The 19,581-nt window shown below is 44.4% G+C and overlaps 1 protein-coding gene across 4 annotated transcripts in view; it reads right to left on the reverse strand.

The window, feature by feature from the left end:
* wdfy3 (WD repeat and FYVE domain containing 3) overlaps positions 1–19,581 on the reverse strand; it is a 59,581-nt gene that overhangs the window by 4,630 nt on the left and 35,370 nt on the right. For 3 of the 4 annotated variants that reach the window (XM_086029823.1, XM_086029821.1, XM_086029824.1), the window contains 35 exons: positions 19,240–19,430; positions 18,774–18,926; positions 18,056–18,129; positions 17,825–17,986; positions 16,638–16,853; positions 15,684–15,901; positions 14,864–15,060; positions 14,029–14,163; positions 13,719–13,898; positions 13,192–13,425; positions 12,386–12,485; positions 12,121–12,281; positions 11,234–11,463; positions 10,651–10,943; positions 9,384–9,547; positions 9,230–9,307; positions 8,698–8,928; positions 7,658–7,826; positions 7,343–7,512; positions 6,695–6,843; positions 6,078–6,198; positions 5,891–5,976; positions 5,741–5,821; positions 4,729–4,783; positions 4,527–4,646; positions 4,326–4,443; positions 4,136–4,242; positions 3,910–4,063; positions 3,741–3,832; positions 3,323–3,535; positions 2,648–2,789; positions 2,424–2,578; positions 1,553–1,711; positions 1,291–1,470; positions 131–313 (listed from right to left, as the gene is read on the reverse strand). In XM_086029823.1, coding sequence (XP_085885949.1) covers positions 131–313; positions 1,291–1,470; positions 1,553–1,711; positions 2,424–2,578; positions 2,648–2,789; positions 3,323–3,535; positions 3,741–3,832; positions 3,910–4,063; positions 4,136–4,242; positions 4,326–4,443; positions 4,527–4,646; positions 4,729–4,783; positions 5,741–5,821; positions 5,891–5,976; positions 6,078–6,198; positions 6,695–6,843; positions 7,343–7,512; positions 7,658–7,826; positions 8,698–8,928; positions 9,230–9,307; positions 9,384–9,547; positions 10,651–10,943; positions 11,234–11,463; positions 12,121–12,281; positions 12,386–12,485; positions 13,192–13,425; positions 13,719–13,898; positions 14,029–14,163; positions 14,864–15,060; positions 15,684–15,901; positions 16,638–16,853; positions 17,825–17,986; positions 18,056–18,129; positions 18,774–18,926; positions 19,240–19,430 — 5,471 coding nt within the window. The remainder of the gene's footprint in view (positions 1–130; positions 314–1,290; positions 1,471–1,552; positions 1,712–2,423; positions 2,579–2,647; positions 2,790–3,322; positions 3,536–3,740; positions 3,833–3,909; positions 4,064–4,135; positions 4,243–4,325; positions 4,444–4,526; positions 4,647–4,728; positions 4,784–5,740; positions 5,822–5,890; positions 5,977–6,077; positions 6,199–6,694; positions 6,844–7,342; positions 7,513–7,657; positions 7,827–8,697; positions 8,929–9,229; positions 9,308–9,383; positions 9,548–10,650; positions 10,944–11,233; positions 11,464–12,120; positions 12,282–12,385; positions 12,486–13,191; positions 13,426–13,718; positions 13,899–14,028; positions 14,164–14,863; positions 15,061–15,683; positions 15,902–16,637; positions 16,854–17,824; positions 17,987–18,055; positions 18,130–18,773; positions 18,927–19,239; positions 19,431–19,581) is intronic. The other variant, XM_086029822.1, reaches the window with a different exon arrangement.

Below are 19,581 nucleotides of genomic sequence, written 5' to 3' on the forward strand. Positions count from 1 at the left end.
CCAGTTTACGGAGGCACCTTGAACGTACCAAACGTATGCGTAAGATACGATACGTAAGGAAAGAGGAATTCCACAATAGCTTCCGGTGCTAGCTAGCGTTTTTTTTCGTTACGTCTTTGTGTGCATTTACCCTGACGACGCCGTCCGAGTGTCCCGTGACGATGACGTTGTGCGTGTCCCACTCGTTCATCTCGGATACGCAGCAGCACGCGATGTTCTGGCTTCGTCCCGTGAAGGTGTTGGCGCTGGCGATGGGGCTGCCGTTGATGCTCCACACGTGGATGTACGTGCCCGCACATGACACGATGTCACCCTTCATATGCACACACATGCTAGCATTAGCATGTTAGCAATAGTAGTAGCTTTGTGATACAAGCCTTCGCAGCAGTTAACGCGCCATAGTGGTAGTTTGGGGATTTTAAAATTAGCCACATTAGCGATTTTGGGGGGTTGGGGATTAGCGTTAGCCACAGTAGCAGTTTTGAGATGTTAGCATTAGAGGCAGTAGCAATTCGTTTCCAAAGCACACTGAGTCACTATTTCTGTCAGACGGATGACGAATAACGGACGCTCAATTTTTAGTACAATGCCCAGCTCTGGCAATTACACATTTTTACTGCAGCCCGACAAGCGGGATGATTTAATAAACTGAAATCAGCCCTTTATGCCATTTTTACACATTAACACATTATAAAATAAGACAGCAATTAAGACATTAAATTAAATATATATATTTTTTAAACTGGCAAAAATTGAAATCAGCAACAACAAAAAAAATCTTCCTATTCCTGCCAATATTTCGCTCTAGTTCAACAAATATTAAGGACAAAATATAAAATAAGTTATTTTATTCATGATATATTCTTTAAATTAAACAGCTGATTACTGGAATTTTATTCAGCCCAAATATTGGAATCACCATTGGCCTAAAAAAGTCGGGCCCAAAGTTTTCCGTTAGCGTTAGTAGCAGTTGCACTTTCAAGTACAACATAATTGGCCTTCCCATTCCCTCTCTGTGACATGTCTTCTACGGATGAGCAGTTTTACTTTATTTAAGCTTAGCAATACATTGGTTGACTTTTTTTTTTATACTTTGTAAGGAATGTCACTCAAAACGTTGCCTGTTCGACCTAGGACCGAATATAGTGGAACCACGGTTGACAAACTTAATTTGTTCTGTGACTGTTTTGCGAGGTAACGAAATGACACAATTAATCAGCGAGACCTTGTGCAGTCGCCCAAGCTTTTTGGAATCAAGGTTTCCCCGTATTCGTCTTTGTGCCCGCCCACCGTGAGTTCGTTGATGCAGAGTGCGGAGACGGGAGCGCGGTGTCCTCGCAGCTGCGTGACGAAGGAGAGCTTGTTGAGGTCCCACACGATGCATGTTCTGTCCCGAGAGCCGCTGACCACGATGTGGTACGCGGACGATGCCGTCAGACACGTGACGGCGTCCGTGTGGCCCAGCAGCGCCTGCGAACACACACGGGAGGGGGGGGCGGGGGGTGGGTGGGTAGCATCGTGGCGTCACGGCACGAAAAATCCCAAATTTTACCTGCTTGAGCGTGAGCATCTTGGCTCGCTCTTTGGACGTGCCCGTCTCCCAAACGCAGATGGCCGTGCTGGTGCCGCCCGTGATCACCAGCTTGGGGTTGGGGCAGATGGCGCACAAGATCTGACCCCACTCGGACAAGCACTCATACACCACCAACGCCTGAATAAAAAAAAAAAAAAAAAAAAATGGGCCGCTTATGTAAACGTTAAAAAAAAAAAGTTTCAACTCTAAAGACAAAATGCCCAGCTCATCAAGTACCCCCAAATCTGGTCCTTTATTTTCCTTTCCTTTCCCTCATTCGCTTCTTTTTTCTAGATAAATATAATTTATGTCAGTGTGTACATGTAAACATTATACAGTAACCCTTTATTTTAGTTTTATATTATTTTTGGCTTGCTCAAATTGTTGCCCGCCCAAGAGGGTCTCAGCAGGAGCCTGGCTGAACCTTTCTCCTCTTCCTTTTTTCCCTCCATAAATGTAATCAACATACATATATTTGTATTATTTATTCTCTACCTCTATATTCTCTCTCTCAGTATATATACTTACATACTGTATGTATACATAGATTCTTTTTTTGTTGTTTTTTTGGGCGTGGGCTCCAGAGCAAAGTGCCCAGGCCTCCCTGGATTGTTGTCCAGTAAAAGGTGCCTCAGCTGGGACATCTCCGCTAACCGACAACCTTTCAACATTGCTTTTTTTCCCCCCCGCTAAGCCTTTTGTCTAATCTTGACGCAGTACAACAAATATGTATTCACACAAACAGTATATACATTTGTTATTTCCGCCAGAGTGAACCCGAGAGGGGCCTCAGCTCCGATTTACGCCGACCCAAGAAGCAAGTCTGGTTCTTTGGAGGACTGCAACTGACCTTATCGGACTCGTAGTTGGCCAAGCGGCAGCTGAGGTCGGCGTAGCCCCACGCGAAAGTCTTGTTCCACGTGGGCGGAGTCAGCACTTTGTTCTGCTCCACGGCCAAGATGCCTTTGTCGGTGCACACGATCTGACCCACGGGCTCCTTTAGCTCTGAAACAAAAACAAGCAATGACATTGTGAACATGTGCGCTATTATATCGTATGTGTGAGTGTGTGTACCTTTGACGGGGGCCAGCGAGGGTCTGAGGTTGTCCAGGTGGTAAAAGAAGATTTTCTCGCCGGTAGAGCTCGGCGGAACGTTGATGGGGTCGCCGTTAGCTTTGCTACGCACCCGTTTAGGCGGGTGGGGCTTCTTAAACAGCTGCAACACACACACACACACGTTTGTGACATTAACATTAGCTACAGCGGCAGTTTGGGGAGGTTAGCATTATATATAGTATAGTTGTTTCGGTACTATTATTAGCTAAAATAGCTTTTTTTTTTGTTTAATATTATGGTATTAGCTGCACTGATATTTTGGGGTGTCAGCATCAAACAACATTAGCTTATATAGCATTTTTTTCTGATAATAGAATTAGCGACACTAGTTTTGTAACATTAGCATTCATTGCATTTGCATGACATTATCATTAGCTAAGATAGAATTTTGTAGGTGGTTAGCATTATTACATAGCAATTATCTGACACTGGCCAGATTTCATTATTATCTGCCTTAGCAATTTTTAGATGGTAGTATGAACTGCATTAGCAGTGGCGATAGCATTAGCCGCATTAGCATTACTTCTTTACTATCAGCTACATTCACACTTTTTAGATATTGGGATTAGCAGTATTGTGGCGTTGGCATTAGCGGCGGTGTCAGGACTGTGGTGTTAGCATTAGCATTAGCACCTGCTTGGGGATCTGCCCAAAGTTGTTGATGAATCCGATGGTGGCCGTCTCCTTGAGAGGGTCGTTGATGTTGTAGATGTCCACTTGGCCCTCGTAAAAGAGATGGTGGAAAACGTTGACGGCCTCCACGGCAGGAGGACCTTGCTGCTTGTAGCCAAAGATCAGGTCAATCCACTCGTGGAGGTGCGCCGACACGTACTCGCATTCCAGCGCCTGGATGAAAAGATGCGAGAATGAACGCCTAAGCACAGGTAAAACGTCAATGAAAGTTTGAAACTCTGGTGGTGGGACGCCCTTAGCGTGAAAAGGTTTGGACAAGACAGCACTAGACTTTTTTTTTTTTTTAGTGGATCACTTAGGATGTCCAATGGGGTGCGTAACTTAAAAACTGTAGGGAAAGCTAATGCTAATGGAGCACCTCTCTGTGAACTCGGATGAACTCCCGGGGGTCGCCCTTGGCCCACGGAGGCAGGATAACGTCGCCCAGCTTGGTGCCGTTCTGCTTGGCGCCTGTTAGCGTCAAAGAGATAACCATTAGCATCAGTGATGTTGTTTGCCACTATGTTAGCGTGTTAGCCGCTACTGACCCAGATCAAAGTTGTTGGAGTTGAGCAGGAACTCTGGCAGGTAGAAGAACTCGGGGATGAGCTCTTTGACGTCGGCCATGTTGTGCTTGGCGGCGGACAGCCAGGCCTCTCGCACGCTGTGGAACATCCTGTCGGCCAGGTCAAAATGGCCGCCCTAGGGGAGGGGCCCGTTGAGTATCATTGTAGCATTGTTAGCTTAGGTTTATTCATACAAGGATTTCCTCACCTGCAGCCTGAGGAAAATCTGCGTGAAAGGCTCCATGCGCACCAGGTAGGAGGCCACGATCATGGCGGACGAGTAGTGTGTGCCGTAGTGGTAGGCGGGAGTTTCGCCTGCGTGGGGAAATCAGTGGACAGTCTTTGTGTCAATCATTCATTCAGCGTTTATCCAGTCATTGGTAATTGTCACTCATTACCATTGGGGTCCTCCCAGTCCTTGTAGCGTTTCTTGTACTGTGTCAGCCTGTCGTCCGTCTGTGCCCCCATGGGCTTGGCGAGATTGCGGAAGGTCTTGGGGTTGTTCAGGTCAAGCTCCTACGCCGCAAAACAAACACAAAACCGGAATCAGCGCGACAAGCTTCGAGGCAGACGCCGGGCCGTCGAGCCGAAGGACTCACCTCGGAGTCAAAGTCAGCCAAGATCCAGGGGAAGACCGGGTACTGCATTAGGTCATTGTAGGAGCGTCCCGCCAGCGTGTTGAGGTGCATCAGGTACTGGAAGTTACTGATCTCCCCTCGCTGGAAAAAAACAAGCAAGTCAGGCCAGGACAGGACCGAGGATGAGGGTCCATTTTGAGACACGAGATGGAGGCTTGATTACCTCCCAACGCTGAGTCACTGACTTCTCACCCACCAAAGTGCTGAGGAGACCAGACCTGATGACAACATAACAGACACACTTAAGACAGTTAGCCTGATGTTAGCATTAGCAACAGTAGTAGTTTTCCTGTTGTTAGCAGTAGCAACTGTATCATATAAGTAACGATATAAGTGTTTCAAATTGGTCCATATCGATATATATACATATTTATATATATCTATATATGTATATATTTATTTATTTATTCATTTATTTATTTGTTTCTTTTTTAAACTATTGAAAATAAGGACCCTGGAGAAAAATGAATTTAGGTTATTTTATTTTAAACATAACACTTAACCTTTAATAAGAGGTGAACGTAACTATGAAAGAGTGTAATAAACTGGTCAATATAAAGAATAAATAAACTGTTTTAAAATGTGCTTAGTAGGGCTGGGCGATATGTCTGAAAAATTCAGTCACAATCTAACCTATTTAAAAAAAACAACAGTTAACAGTTTTTTTGTACATTGTTATGTAGCTTTGTGTAGCTTATGTGCTACCTCAAAGCAGTATTGTTGATACACATATATTAGCCATCAGAGATGGGAAATCCAGGTCCAGAAAGTAAAAACCTTGCCACAGTTTGGCTTTAGCCACAGGTGCTTCTACTCAACCGACAGGTAAACCAGCTCTGTTGATTAGAAGCACTTGTGGCAGGGTTTTTATTTTCTGGACTTGAATTTCCGTAAGTGAACTAATACTCTCTTGTTACTTGTTAGCTTTAGCGACGGTCGCATTTCTCATATCTGTGAACGTAGCAGTTTTACTGATATTAGCATTAGCCACCATTAATGATTTGTAATGCCAGCCGTAGCCAACAGTGGCTTTGTGACACCTTCATGAGCTTCATTACAATACAGTTTCGGTTGTTAGCATGAACTGCAGTGGAGTTTGCTGTATGCTGCATTCCTTGTCTACCTACTCTGTACAATTTCTCCCCATTCATCTCCTAAATATAAATAAAAGGCACCCTTGTTCCACGCTGGTGTTTGGCCTCTGTCCTGATACCGACTCGGAGCTGTCAGCCAGCGACGGCACCACTGCCAGGAACCTATGGGGATCGGTTTTATAATTAATACAGAGTCTACTCAAAGTGGAAAATTACCGGTGCGTTCCATACCTTTGATAGACTTTGTTGCGCACCCCCTTCTGGAAAGCCAGTAGGTAGTTCCTCCCATCGGCAGAGAACACCTCCACCGCCATTGGCTGCCACACAACAACACAACACACTTTTGTTAAGCCGCGCACCCACTTCATCACCCCGACAGCGATAGCGCCCTCCCATAAAGCCAAAGAACAAGTTGTACCTGCAGCAGGTAGCGTCGCTTGTGCACCTCCTTGATGTCCTCGTAGGCGAAGATGCTGCACGTCCGCTTTAGCTGACTCTGACCCTGGCGCGCGCCCCTGGGGATGATGGCCTCGTGCAAGCTAGCACACGACGACAGTCACAGCATCAGATTCAACTTTTTTGCAGAGTATGCGTGGGACGATAGTGGGTGCACCAACTGTGCTGGGATTTTGAACAGGTTGCGAGGCTTAAATCATTTGGGAAAGACTACTAGACATTTTTGGAAGATCAGTGAAGTGGATAGGGGGTGTACCAAATCTATTGTGATGTTGAAGTGAGTGTGCCAACTCTTTTGGAATTTTGAAAGGGGTTCACCAATTCTTTAGGAATATCTAAGGGGGTACACCAACTGTTTGGGGATGTTAAAAAGGGTGCCCTATATTTTACTGTATTTTATAGAGGGTATGCCAAATCTTTTTGTAATGTTGTAAGGGGGTGTGCAGCATGAGCTGTGCAATGCGTTTTTGGAGGGTGTGGGTAAGGGGAAGGTGGTGCACCACCACGTGCTTGGGTATGCTGAAAAGGAGTACATGGCTTGTAATGTTTGGGAAAGACGGATGTAAAGTCCAGACGTACTTGGGCGGCAGCGTGTCGATGTCCCTGATCTCTCTGGATACGGTCATGGTGTAGCCATCAATGACGTAGAAGTGTTCTTTTCCAAAGAGCAGCAAACCCTCGCTGGTGTCCAGACCCTGAACTCGGGCGCAGCGGTACATGTGCTGGATCTAAACACACACACACACACACAAACAGTGTTTTATGTCAATAATAGTGGGGCGCTAATTCATAGAAGAGTCTTTCAAGAATTTTTCAAGAAAAAAGAATAACGTGAACAATGTGGGGTTTTTTTTCCAAGAAAAACTCTTTTGTTTTTTTGCTGGAATTTTACAAATAAAATGTTGGATTTTTTTTTTTCTTCACATGGCCACAGTTGACAAGTATTAACGACATCCCCTGATCTTAATAAATCGGTAGTTCTTCGAGAAATAAGGCACAAGAGTTTCTGAATTAAGTTTTTTTTAAGAAAAAGGCACAATATATCAGGAATAAAATGTATTTTTTTCAGAAAAGGCATAATATACCAAAAATAAAGTGTGATTTTTTTTTTCTACAAAAGGCATAACATCAAGAAAAAGGTGTTTTTTTTTTTTTTTAGACTGACTTTTGACTTTTTTTTCTTTTTTTTTAAGAATGTATACGTCTTTTGTCTGTTGTCATGCCGACCTTCTCCCCCTCCTCCAGTAGCCGCAGCAGAGCGGTGTTGTCAGTGCGCTGCTGCTGCTCCTCCTCGGGTCCGCCCGACTCCAGCAACTGATCCTGGATCTGATCTTGAGCGTCCTCGTCGCCGCCATCCGCCGTTGACCGAGAGCGCTTCAACGGCGCCTTCACCAAACCTGAGAAAATCAAAGCTGTTGTTCAAAAGAATGGCGTAGTATTATGAGAGTAGAGAAAAAAAAAAACCTCCTAATATTCCAAGAAGAAAGTTGTGATTGGTCAGTAGCCCCTTTTGCTGATTCCACGGCGTTGCTAGTGGCTGACCTTTGACCCTTGCGATGGTGTCCTCTCCGTGTTCAGGTTCGTGTCGGGTGGTCTCGCCCTCGCTGCTGTGCTCCACCGAGTGTTGGTACATCCCCGGGTTGCCCGACAGAAGCCGCATGTAGTATTCTTTGCTGTCGGCGCTGATGGCGCGACGGTAGCGCACCGGCTTCTGCTCAGGAAGGAAGGGAAGAAAATGGAAATAAAAAATGAGAAGTAATGTTTTTTTGCTATATTTGATTTACATTTATCGTATATATTTTTATATTTAAAAAATTAAATTCTGCTGGTGTGGCTCGAATATGTTGTGGTTGGGGCTCAGAAAATCTTACCAACTAGCATGTGGCTTAGTGGGCATGACTGGTATATGGAAATTATTTGTACTGGTCTTTTGGGTACCTGACTGGGCATGACTGAAATTATTGTTTTAGTGTCTTTAGAGTAAAAAAATATATATAGATAACAAAAATACATTTATTAGCTTTTAGTCTTTATTTATTTCTTCAAGTTCGATTCATCAAAAAATTCCACCTAGCAACAAGTGGCCGAGTGGGCATGACTCACGTATGCCAATTTTTTAATTACTCTTTGTGGCACTACATTGGTGCTCAACAAATTCTGCCTAGCAACAAGTGTCTTAGTAGGTGTCACTAGTGTGTTGTAATTCTTTACTATCTTTGGGGATCAATAAATTCTGCCTTGCAAGAAGTAATGAAATGAGTGGACTCGTACAGTATGTTCATTTTTTAAACAAATTTGGGGCCTTGAGAAAATCGGCCTAGCAACACCTGACAAAATGAGGCGACTGCTATTTCATCCATCAATTTTTCAAATATTATTTTGCTTTTCAACAAATAGGTATTGGGACGCAATGAATTCTGCTTAGCAACACGTGACTAAACAAAATGACTGGTATACAGCATATAATTGTTAAAATTGATTTTGGGCCTAAAAAAACGGTTCCCTTGCCACAAGTGTCAATCATTTTATCTCTTTGGGCCACAAACGGTGTTGCCGGCGGGAAAGTGACACTTCAGGCGCACCTGTGCCGAGTTGGTGTTGTTTTCCGTCTCGGGGATGTAAGGGTAGTGGATGTAGAACATGTCGTTGCGCACCATCTTCTTGCGCATGCGGCACGGGCCCTCGGTCATCTCCAACACGAACTTGTCCAAGTGGGAGCCGATGGGCGGCCCCCACAGGCCTCGCTCGCGAAGAAGCTCGTACTCGATGGACGCCCACTCCTCCGTCACGTACTTGAGCGCATTCTGCTGCCGCTGGGAGATGACAAGACAGGAAAAAAAAACGCCAACACCGCATATTAGCGCACCACCGATTCTGCCTAGCAACATGCTACTTTTCTCAAATTCTGAACAGCAACAAGAGGCCTATTATCTTCCAATTTTGTGTGAGTCCTTGGGGCACAAATGATGGTGATGACCAGCAAATTCTGCCGAGCGACAAGTGACCTAGTGGAGGGTGACTAGAGTATTTGAATTAATTTGGCGGTATTTCATGATCTATTGCGTCTTTTTGTGTACTTGTGCTAATAAAGGTCGTAGGGGCAGGAGTAGATACCTCCTGGTGTTCTTTGTACTGCATGGCCACCAGGTCTCTCACCACGGCGATGTGCGTGAACATCCATTGGAAAGCTTCCTGTGGCATCCAAACAAAACAATGAGTGACATTTGCGACTTCAGAGGGCGGATTTGGATTTGGACTTGCAACTGGCCTGTGCCGAGAGGCTGTTCTTGTTCAGGCTGTTCTCCTTCTTGTGGCGCCGCACGCCCGTCAGCTTGGACAGGCCGAAACCGCTGCTGACCCGCGACAGTTTGGACTGGGTGGCCACGGCCGGCGCCGCCGCCTCGCCGCGGCTGATGCACTTCTTCTCGTGGACTAAAATTAACGACAGTTGCGTCATATGATTTACCAGGGGCTGGCCGATAACAGTGAACCCCCGCTGTATGCAGGGTTAAAATAGTCTGGGGCTTTTCTTTGTAGTTTTGTCGTTTTGACTTTTGTTTTGTAAATTCACATGGTTTTAATTTGTTTTTAGAGCAGGTTTGTTCATTTTTAGTTTTCAAAAATGCTTTGGTTTTAGTTTTGTTTTTATGTATTGTGTAATAAAGTAGACTACATTTCTCAAATGACAGTTTGACCTTCCCTTTTCGGTGCTGACGTACAGCAATACAGAAATAAATACATTTCAAATAAACCCCGAAAGCTCGTGTATATTAAATGACAAAGACAAAACCAAGGACATTATTTTCGCTATAATTCTAGTTTGTTTTAATTTGTTTCATAAACGTAAGATGCAGTTTGTTAGTTTTCTTTTTTTTTAAGCTTTTCCATTTTTTTTTTCATAAAAAAACAAAAAAATTAATTGTCATTGTTTTTTTTATTATTTATTTATTATTATTTTTTTAAATTCAAATTTGCATTTTTTTAAAGACCTTCCTTTTTTTTCATTCATCTTTTTTTCAATTTTGGTTTTAGTTAACTAAAATAACCTTGGGTATATCACAGCTCAACGTTCGCTCCCCCACCACATCGCAGATTTTTGAACGATGCGAGTACATTTAGCTTCAGGGGGGATTTTTATGACCTCCTTTTTCAGCTGCTAACGTTGATCCTGGTTTCCCCAAAACATTTCCCTCAGATATGCTTCATATCCCATAAAAGTATTTCCATTTGTCATAACCCCTCATTTGGTACAAAGAACCAGATGTCGCGCGTTGTGTGTTGAAGTATCATGGTCTCTGTATACCAAGTTGAGGAACTCCAATTGATGCAGCACCCAGTTCAATCATTCAACTGATTCAAAGATTTCACCGTGTTTTTTTTTTTTTTCAAACTGGGTGGTGCTCTGAGGTCAATTTAAACCGGACACTTAACAAGCAATTTACGCAACAATGCTCGGTGCCAATCGGAAAAGACGGACCCCAGAGCGACGACTGTTGAAAACCGCTATACGATTATTATACGAAATTGCTCCTCACCCAGGTGGTTCTGCCAGCTCTTGAGCGCGGGCTCCTCCAGGGCGGGTCGGGCCGTGGCGATGTCCACGTGGCCGCGGTCGTTGCAAGGCAGCGACACCTTGAAGATGTCCTCCAGCATCTGACGCTTGCTGTGCATCAGCTCCGTCCACACGCGGTTCACCGCCTTCAGCAAAAGCTGCCGCCCTTCGCTGACGTCGTGGTTGTGCGTCGCGTCGCTCTCATTTTCCGGTGACATCATGACGTGCCACGTGGTCATACGGGCTTCCGCCTCCAGGCCAAAGCCCTCCACGCTGCTGCACGCACGCACGCACGCACGCACGCACAGACTTTAGAACCGGACCAGGGGTGGGAATCTCCGATATTATCGTGCTAGTGCAAAGATACGACGTAGGGTTGACAATGAAAGCTTTTATAGCAACATTTACAACAACAAAAAATAAGGCTACACTAAATCACGAAAAATCCTCTTTTTGAAACCTATCACTTATTATTTTTGCTAAGCTACAGATTGTGTTTTGCTAGGCTACAGATTGTGTCGTATCCGTGTCAACAATCTGCCGCGTCCTCCTCAAATCAGCCTTACCTGCCGGCGTGCAGACAGATGAAGCAGTGCGCCAGGCAGGCCACAAAGTCCTGGTCGTGGTTGCCGGGGCCCAGCACCAGGTTGCGGTTGACCGTGAGAACTCGCAGCGCGTCCAACAGCGCCACCTGCTGCGCCACCGTCTTGTGCGGCCGGCACAGCTGGTAGAGCACCGTGCGGTTCAGGCAGTGGTACACCACGTCCAGGGACAGACCCTGAGAGCGCCGCTTAGACTGAGGAACAAAAACAACATTTGGGGAATTTTAGATTTTGGAATTTTGGGAAGATTTCGGCCAATGTACAACTTAAAGTGGTCAACCAAGTGCACAATTAGGCTAAAAATATGACTTTTCTTACAATATGAAGGGTTAATGCATCAGAATATACATGTGACGGTGTCGCGAGACCGCGGGGGATGTCGTGGAATGTTTTTCGAGCCGAAGGTAGGCTAATGGCGGATGCCATCGATTGCCGGGAGCTCTGATTAAATTAAGTAACGGCAGCGATATATATAGACGACGCGCACGATCAGCCGAACGTGATGTGATATGATTTGTAGACAATGACGATATTGACGTCTTTGTAACAGAATAGAGGATGGTAATTACCACTCGATTTTAAAAAAAAATTAAAATAGCGCTTCTCTTGCACTGACACGTTATTATCACATCTTCGATTGAAACAGTAAATAATAATAAATTCTGCCTGTGTGAAAGCCACACGTCTAAGCCGTTTAATTCTTTTGGAATGATGTTTCTGTCTGCTACAGGGGCTGAGATATTCATCATTTTGTAAGTTGTGAATTTCTGGGAGAACGTCGGGTTTTCGAGGGTAATTCCAAAGGCGACCGACGGTTTTGGGGAGCTTTTTGAGAAAGGCGCTTTAGGCACCTGTCCAATGAGCTGCACAATGAAGTCCACCACCAACTTGGAGTCCTTGTTGAACATGCCCTGCCACAGCTTGTCCACCACGCGCTGGCAAAAGTAGAAGACGTTGTGCACCAGGATCTGGTAGCTGCCGCCGCTGCTCAACGGGAGGGACGAATCCTCGCCTGCAAGAGATTTTTGTCACAATTGTCTTTTGGCCAAAGCGAGGCACATTTGTGCCAAAATGCAACTTTGCGCAGACAGGGAAGAACATTTCTTTGCATCTCACCCAGTAAAACATCAGCGGCCAGCAGGTGCTCCATGACGCCATCCAGGATGTTGGACTGAAACTCCTTCTGCTGAGTTCTGGTGGAACGTTCTGGAGATGCCTTTGGATCACAAAATAATGAGGGAACTTCAGAGAATGCGGACCCAGTCGATGCCAACGCCAAGAGCGAGAAAGTGCAATTAAAAGCGAGAGAGCTGAAACGCTGAGGGATTCATTCAAATGGAAGGCATGTTGAACGTGACGCTGAAAAAAAAAGATCAATTGAAATGATAGAGGTATTTCGAAAATGTTTCCATGAATTTAGAAAGGGCAAATGTGGGACACTGAAAAATGTGGCAATTTAGGAGGTGTAAACAGTTGGCAAGATGTCCTGAATGACATCAACAGTTTCAAGTCGAAATGGTTCAAATCGGTCAAGACAAATGGAAGGGGGGAGGTAAATATGTAAATTATCTGTCAATGTGGTCATTTTACGAAGAAAACGTGGGCGTTTAGGGAACGTGATACATAGTTTGATGTCTTGGATGAGTTGAACATTTTGAAGTTGGAATCAATGTGGAAGAAGGAGGTAAACACAGGACATGAAATATCTTGTGATTTGGGAATGTTATGGGGAAAAAAAAGGAAGGATTTGGGGAATGTGATAAAACCGCTCCATACGTGCCCGGAATGAGTTGAAAAGTTTCAAGTTGGAATAGTTTAATCAGTAGAGAAATTTTGAAAAGGGGATACGTGAATGGGATCCTGAAATATCCTGAAAACTTTGAAATTGCAATGGTCAAGAAATGCGGAAGAAGGCGGCCCACCTCGAGCAGCAGGTCAATGACGGGCGTCTGCTTGGTGGCGGGCGTAACGCACATGTTGTCCATGATGAGTGCCCTCATGAAGTCGAAGACGTATTTCTTGGCCGGGTGGTTGGTGAGCGACGTCTTGGAGCCCACGTTGCAGTACTCCGACTGGCTGCGGTTCATGCCCGAGTCCGAGGCGAACGCCTTCAGCTCCTCGATGGGCGAGCCCGCCTCGTCGTCCAGGTCGCTCACCTGGAAAGCCGCCTTTATTACCACTGCGCTTGCTGGTGTGCTTATCTTAACTTCAGCGGTTTGGATTGAATGAATAACGCATGCTGGCAACATGCACATAACACTGAGACACATCATAGCAACCGAGGTTATTATAGTTAACAGAAATTGAAGAAACATTGACGCGGCGAACTCCAACAAAAAACAGACATACACATACGGGAAAATACACTTCGGATGAGAACACTTAACAAGCACGCGCGCGCACACGCACGCTTTGAAAGTCTCCCTCCAGTGGCCGTAGTCAACATTACCATCTCGGAGTACGGTCTCATGTTGAAGGGGAAGACTGCGGCGGCCAGGGCGCACAGGAAGTCGGGACTGTGCCACATGGGGGCCAGGTCGGGTACGTTGTGGTACAGGTAGCGGAAGAACTGCATCAGCGTCACCGGGTACTCTCGGAGCCACGAGCCCTCCTCCTCCGACTGCCACGGCTGCCGCAAATCAATTTCGGAGCATTTAAGGAGCTCTTTGCAAATGTTTGCCCGTATTTATTTTATTTTATTTTATTTATTTTTTTTGTGGATGTGGTCACCTAATGTGTTTTGTGCATTTCGGTCTCACCAGGTTGAGCATGCTGCGCAGCATGGCGAGCAGCAGGAAAGCGGCCTCGGTGCAGACGCTGTGGATGGAGCCCACCACGGTGGCGCTGGACGCCGGCACGCCGAAGATGAACGTCCACATGGAGTCCAGGTCGAACTGAAGCACAAAGCGTTGCGCCACATTTAACATGAATATTCAGGAGGGTTATTAATAGTCATGGCTATGTAGCGGGACCTCTAGAGCTGAACAGCCGGGTAAAAGTGACAGCGTTGGCATTGTTTGGGGCAATTCTTCCCTATTAACAGTGCTTAACTTCTTCTTACAAGATTTACTGACTATTTTAATTTAATTTTACTGCTATGTGAAAATGTCCGTCTTATTAGGTTTTTTTTTTTTTTTTTATTATCTTATTGAGGTTGTCTTGTTTTGCAATGTAAGGACATCAAAGTCCTCTTTAAAAGGGACCTCAAGTCAATCATTTTATTTTATAGTGAAAGTGACGTCAAAGGGCCTTCGGGCTTGCGTCTGTTTTCTGAGTTTGGTCGCATGTCCCCTCAGACGGACGAAAAAGAACAAAATTGATATTTAATTGAATAGAGATTCAGTTACTGGTTGAGTTTCTTGAAAAATACATGGGAAGAGGACCTTGAAAAAAAAAAAAATTACATATTCATTTGCAATCGTAATGTTGAAGAGGGGAAAAAGCACTATTACATTACTTTTCTAAATCATCCCGCCCTACTCTTAGTTTACTTTATAAAAAAAAAAAAGATATCTGCTTTTGCTTTTTTTGTTTTGTTCAACTCTGGACGTCCCGCGTGATAATCAAGTAGTAGAAAAGGTTTGTGGTACTGACATGTACCTGCAGGCTGTCCGGCAGCTCGGTGACAGGCTGCTGCAGGAAGAGCGCCATCAACAGGAAGTAGAGCTCGGGTACGTTGGTGTGCTTGGGCAGCAGCGTCTGCAGCACCGGGAAGCCCGGGAAGTGGCACGCGTCGCGGTTGATCTCCCGCACTGTGGAGCGGCCGCCGGCACTGCGACCCACGTTGAAGCCTGGAAACACCACCGAGGGGTTAGCTACTGGCCCCTAGTGGCAAGTCTGAGGATGACTTGCAGGGGGGTTGGTTTGCTAATGATTTGCCCTCTAGCGTGGAATACACAGACAACATCAAGACTACCTAAGCATTTATATTCAGCGAGTGACAGTATCGCAATATTTTGACTATAAGAGTTATGGGACTCCTCAACCGTGATGCTCCTCATCTACACTTTTGCTGTACCTTTGGCATTTGCTCCCTGGTGGCTGGCCTGTGTAGTGCTTGATTAGATACGCAGCAGAAAAGAGTCCATATTTAAAATGAAAATATTGCAGACGAGCAGGTTAATCGTGGCAGGCAAAATCGTGATCACATTTAAAATTCGATCAATTGTGCAGCCCTATGTCAATGACAGTAAATGGTAGGGTGTGCCCATTACTAACTCAGGAATCTACGCAGGACGAAAAGCAGCACTTTTCTACTGTGACATCAGGGCTCTACGGCAGGGTTGGGGGGGGGGAGAAAAAAAAAAAGTGACAAACCAACCCTTGTCCGAGCGGCGAACAAACCGGGAACCCAAGGAAGGCCAACTCCGACGGAAACGGACCCCCGAGACTTTGAAGGGCGCCTCGCACTCACCCAGCACGGTGCCGATCTTGTTGGTGAGCACCGAGTCGGTGTGGTCCAGCCAGCCTCCGCCGCACGCGCCCTCCTTGAAGCGGTGCAGGACGGCCGGGTTGGACAGAAGCACGGTGAGGATCCACAGAGCCGCCGCCACCGTGCTGGAGTGAAGATGCTCCTCCATGAACATCAGCAGCCAGTCCAGGCCCAGAGTGCGCACCAGGTCCTCGCAGGCCCTAAAAGGCCAGACGGAGAGCAACATTTTTAACCACTGGAGTCCTTGGATTGAACCACGTTCGCAATCGCAACGTAACCAAAGTCAATTGCATTCAATCATCATTGAATCAATTGGAGTTGATATTTACACATAAAGCCGCATATCTGGCCATGAAAATGATCATAACCTGCTCAATACTGCATTACAGTAGATGTCACACTCTACAAACCTCTGTGCGCATGTTCTACTAGTGATGTTTAAAAATCAATCAATCAATGGGAAGTGGTTTTCTTAAAGTGGAATTTACATGTAGTCTATGAATAGAAATCAAGTGTGGAAAGGAAAAGTGTAATATATTTATCTCACTCCCCCTCGTGTGCAAATGTTCATGTGTTTAACACTGTTTCAAATGTTATTTTCTTATCAAGCATATCCTAATATTTTGAATTGACTCATTCACTGCCAGACATTTTCGGACCCTCTTTTACCCTAACGTTTGAAAAAAATACAAACAAGTTCCTGGGATTGAATGGCTGGACTGTGAAAAGACAAATACATTCGTCAATGGGAGTGAATTAGTGAGTAACGCATTTTTTCTTAATTTGAAGTTCTTTTGTCAGTTTTAATTTAGCTGCTTTTGCTTTTTATGCAGGTATATAGTATCAAAATGTTGGTAGCGTGACAACACTAGTGTGGTGAGTCTGATTGGTTTTGTCCGTGCGCCGGTCACTGGTGCACGCCGCGGGTGTCCTTACTGCGCGTTGACGACCGCCTTGTCCTTGGTGGTGAAGAGCAGCCTGAGCAGGTTGTCCAGCAGCCTGTTGCGCAGCAGGATCAGGTTGGCCGACAGCAGGCCGCCAAAGTCGTCCTCACTGCCGGCGTCCGTCTTCTCCTCGTTGTTGATCTCCATCACCACAAATTTCTCGCACACGGCGAACGTGGGCAGCGTGGACGACAGGAACTGACCAAACCTGCCACGGAAAACGCACACTGTTTTGGGGCTTTTTCAGGAGCTAACTCTTACTTAGGATAGGATGCTCAGCTGATTGATTTTTTTTGTAAAACGGACTAGAAAGTATTTTCTAAAAAAATATAAAAAGTTATTGCTGGTTTTGATAAGGGATATTTTCCAGAGCTTTTGCTTTTCAGTTTTTGGATTTTTTTAATTTTATTTTTAGCTATTTCTCATTTTATTTTGTTTTACTTTTTAAGACAAAAATATGTATTTTATCAAAATAGTTTCTAGTCGTATTTGTTTCAGTTTATTAGATTAGATAGTTTAGTTTATTTTTTATTTTATTTCCATTTTTTTCAATTACTTTTTTTGCATTTTTTAAAATTTAAATGATACACAAAAACAAAAACATTTTAAACAGCAAAATATGACAATATATTTCATGAATAGTCTTTTTCTATCGTCTTCAATTGTTATTTTTATGTTATTTTTAGATCTTAAAAAGTGTTTTTTTTAAATACATAAAAATGAAATTATATTTAAAATGTAGCATTTTAGGTTTGGATTTTAAGTTTTGGGATGTCCTTAATCCGTTCATTTTAATTCTATAGTTTGTTTTTCTTTTTCATATCAAGAAAAACATGATTTTTTAAAAGGCTAAAGGTGTTTTAAAAGTTTAATTATATTTTTGAAGCGTAATTAATTTTACTTTTAATTTTGACATTTTATTTCCCTTAACTTTTTATTAAAAAATGTAAAAAATGAAAATAAAAAAATTACAAATTTTTAATGGGTAAGGTTTTAAATTAGCATCTGATTTCATTTTATACTGTGCTGAACTTAAGACAGCCTTCATTTTTACAACACAAGTTTTGAAACAAGTATTTTTTTTTTTTATATATCCATAAATGCGCCATTTGAACAGGGGGGGGTTGAGGGTCGAGGTTTTGCGAATGAAAATGAGTCGTGTTGAAAAGCGGGTCTGACCTGAGCAGGTCGTAGGGGTTGGGGAATCCCTGCAGCAGCAAGCTGAGCACGTTGCTGATGGCGGCCACGGTGGGCTGCGACAGCGACGCGTCGCGCAGCGTCAGCAGCAGCCTGGGCACCAGCTGGAACTCGCGCAGCAACCTGGCGTTCTTGGCCGCCTCGCTGCGGGCGAGGGGGTCCAAATCAATAACCGAAACGCAGACGACATGCAATCGGGGAAGGGAGACGCACCTGGACTCGGTCAGAAGCTCGATGAAATGCTCAAAGAGAGAAAGGTGAAGCTCGTAGGGGGCGTGCAGCCACACCTGAAGACAAAAAACTTTGTCATTACAAAATCTCTTTTTTGACACGATTTCATGGTTTTTAATTCTTTAAATGGAAGAACTTAAAAAAAACTAATGAATACAAATAAAAGAGATTGAAAAATGTATTTTTATATTTAGAAAAGTAATAACGCTACATTTGGATTTTTTAAAACAAACATTTTATTTTTAAAGTGTTTTTTTGGTTATTTATAATATTTGTAGTTTCAAAAGCTTTCTCAAACTTAATTTTCTAATACACGTGTTCCAAACAATTATGCAAATTGTGTCTTTCTCTGATCTTTATATGTGCAAATGGGTCTAAGCATAATCGTAAACTGCTGTGGAATACGATGTTCAAATGTAACTTGACCTGTTAAGTTGAAATAAAATAGCTTTGGATTTCAGCAAACATAACCTCCTAACGCTGGAAATTCAACAATAACTACTTTCACTTCTTTACAACCTACAAAATGTCTTGAAACACTGTTGTGCATAATCAGTTGGAACATTTGAACAAAAACTACATTCCTATTAAAAAAAAAAAAAAAAAAAACTGTCTGCATTGGGAGGTTTGTTTGAAAACATTCAAATGATTCTCTAACAGTGGATGACTTCAAAATGATCTGCTGCATTTGGGGGCCGACCTCAAAGTCGCAGAGGAGGTCCTGGAAGGCGGTGGAGTTGGGAATGATGGAGGTCTCGTGCCCGCTGTCTACCGTGCCCACCAGGGAGAAGGTGAGGTGAAGGATGTGGCTGTTGAGCAGCGAGCGCTTCTTCTTCAGCAGCATGGCCAGCAGCTGCGCATAAAAAAAAAAATAAAAAAATAAAAAAAGAGCCCGGCTCACCATCAGTCACCACGCTGCGTTCGTTCTAAAGCTACTTGCTTCTCTGTCACTTTAGTGGGCTGTAACTTAAAAGTCTGAATCGTCATGTCAAAGTTTTTGTAGCAGTCAACATAGTGGGCGAGCTAATCATGGCGAGTCTTCATGTCAAATTTTGTGCATCAGTCACTAAAATGTAAAGTCATTTAAAAGTGTCACCTGGTCGAGTTGAGCGACTAATTGAAGAAGCAAAGTGATTTGGAATAGCGTTCCACTGGAGTGGCCCTACCTGGTACCCCTTGATGCGCTCCATCTCCTTGCTGGCCAGCGGGTTGCTCTTGACCACGCAGACCAGCGCCTTGACGGCGGCGTAGAGGCCCTCCACGTCCGACGCCATGGCGACGAGACCCAAGATGGCCGCCGCCCCGCCCACGTACTGCAGGTTCGTGGCGACCGGCTTGGGCGAAAAGGCGCGCACCCCTGGAAAGAAAGACCATAAAAGTGACCGAAACAGCGACGCTTGATAGCTTTGCTAGTTTCTTTAGCGTGGTTAGCTTCATTAGCATAAATAGCGTCAGAGCATTGTTAGCTGGGATTAAAAAAAAAAAAAGCCTGTTAGCTATGTTAGCAC

The sequence above is a fragment of the Filicampus tigris genome, chromosome 5 (genome assembly GCF_054856515.1).
Source record: "Filicampus tigris isolate MCC_2025a chromosome 5, RoL_Ftig_1.0, whole genome shotgun sequence".
NCBI classification, from domain to species: domain Eukaryota; kingdom Metazoa; phylum Chordata; class Actinopteri; order Syngnathiformes; family Syngnathidae; genus Filicampus; species Filicampus tigris.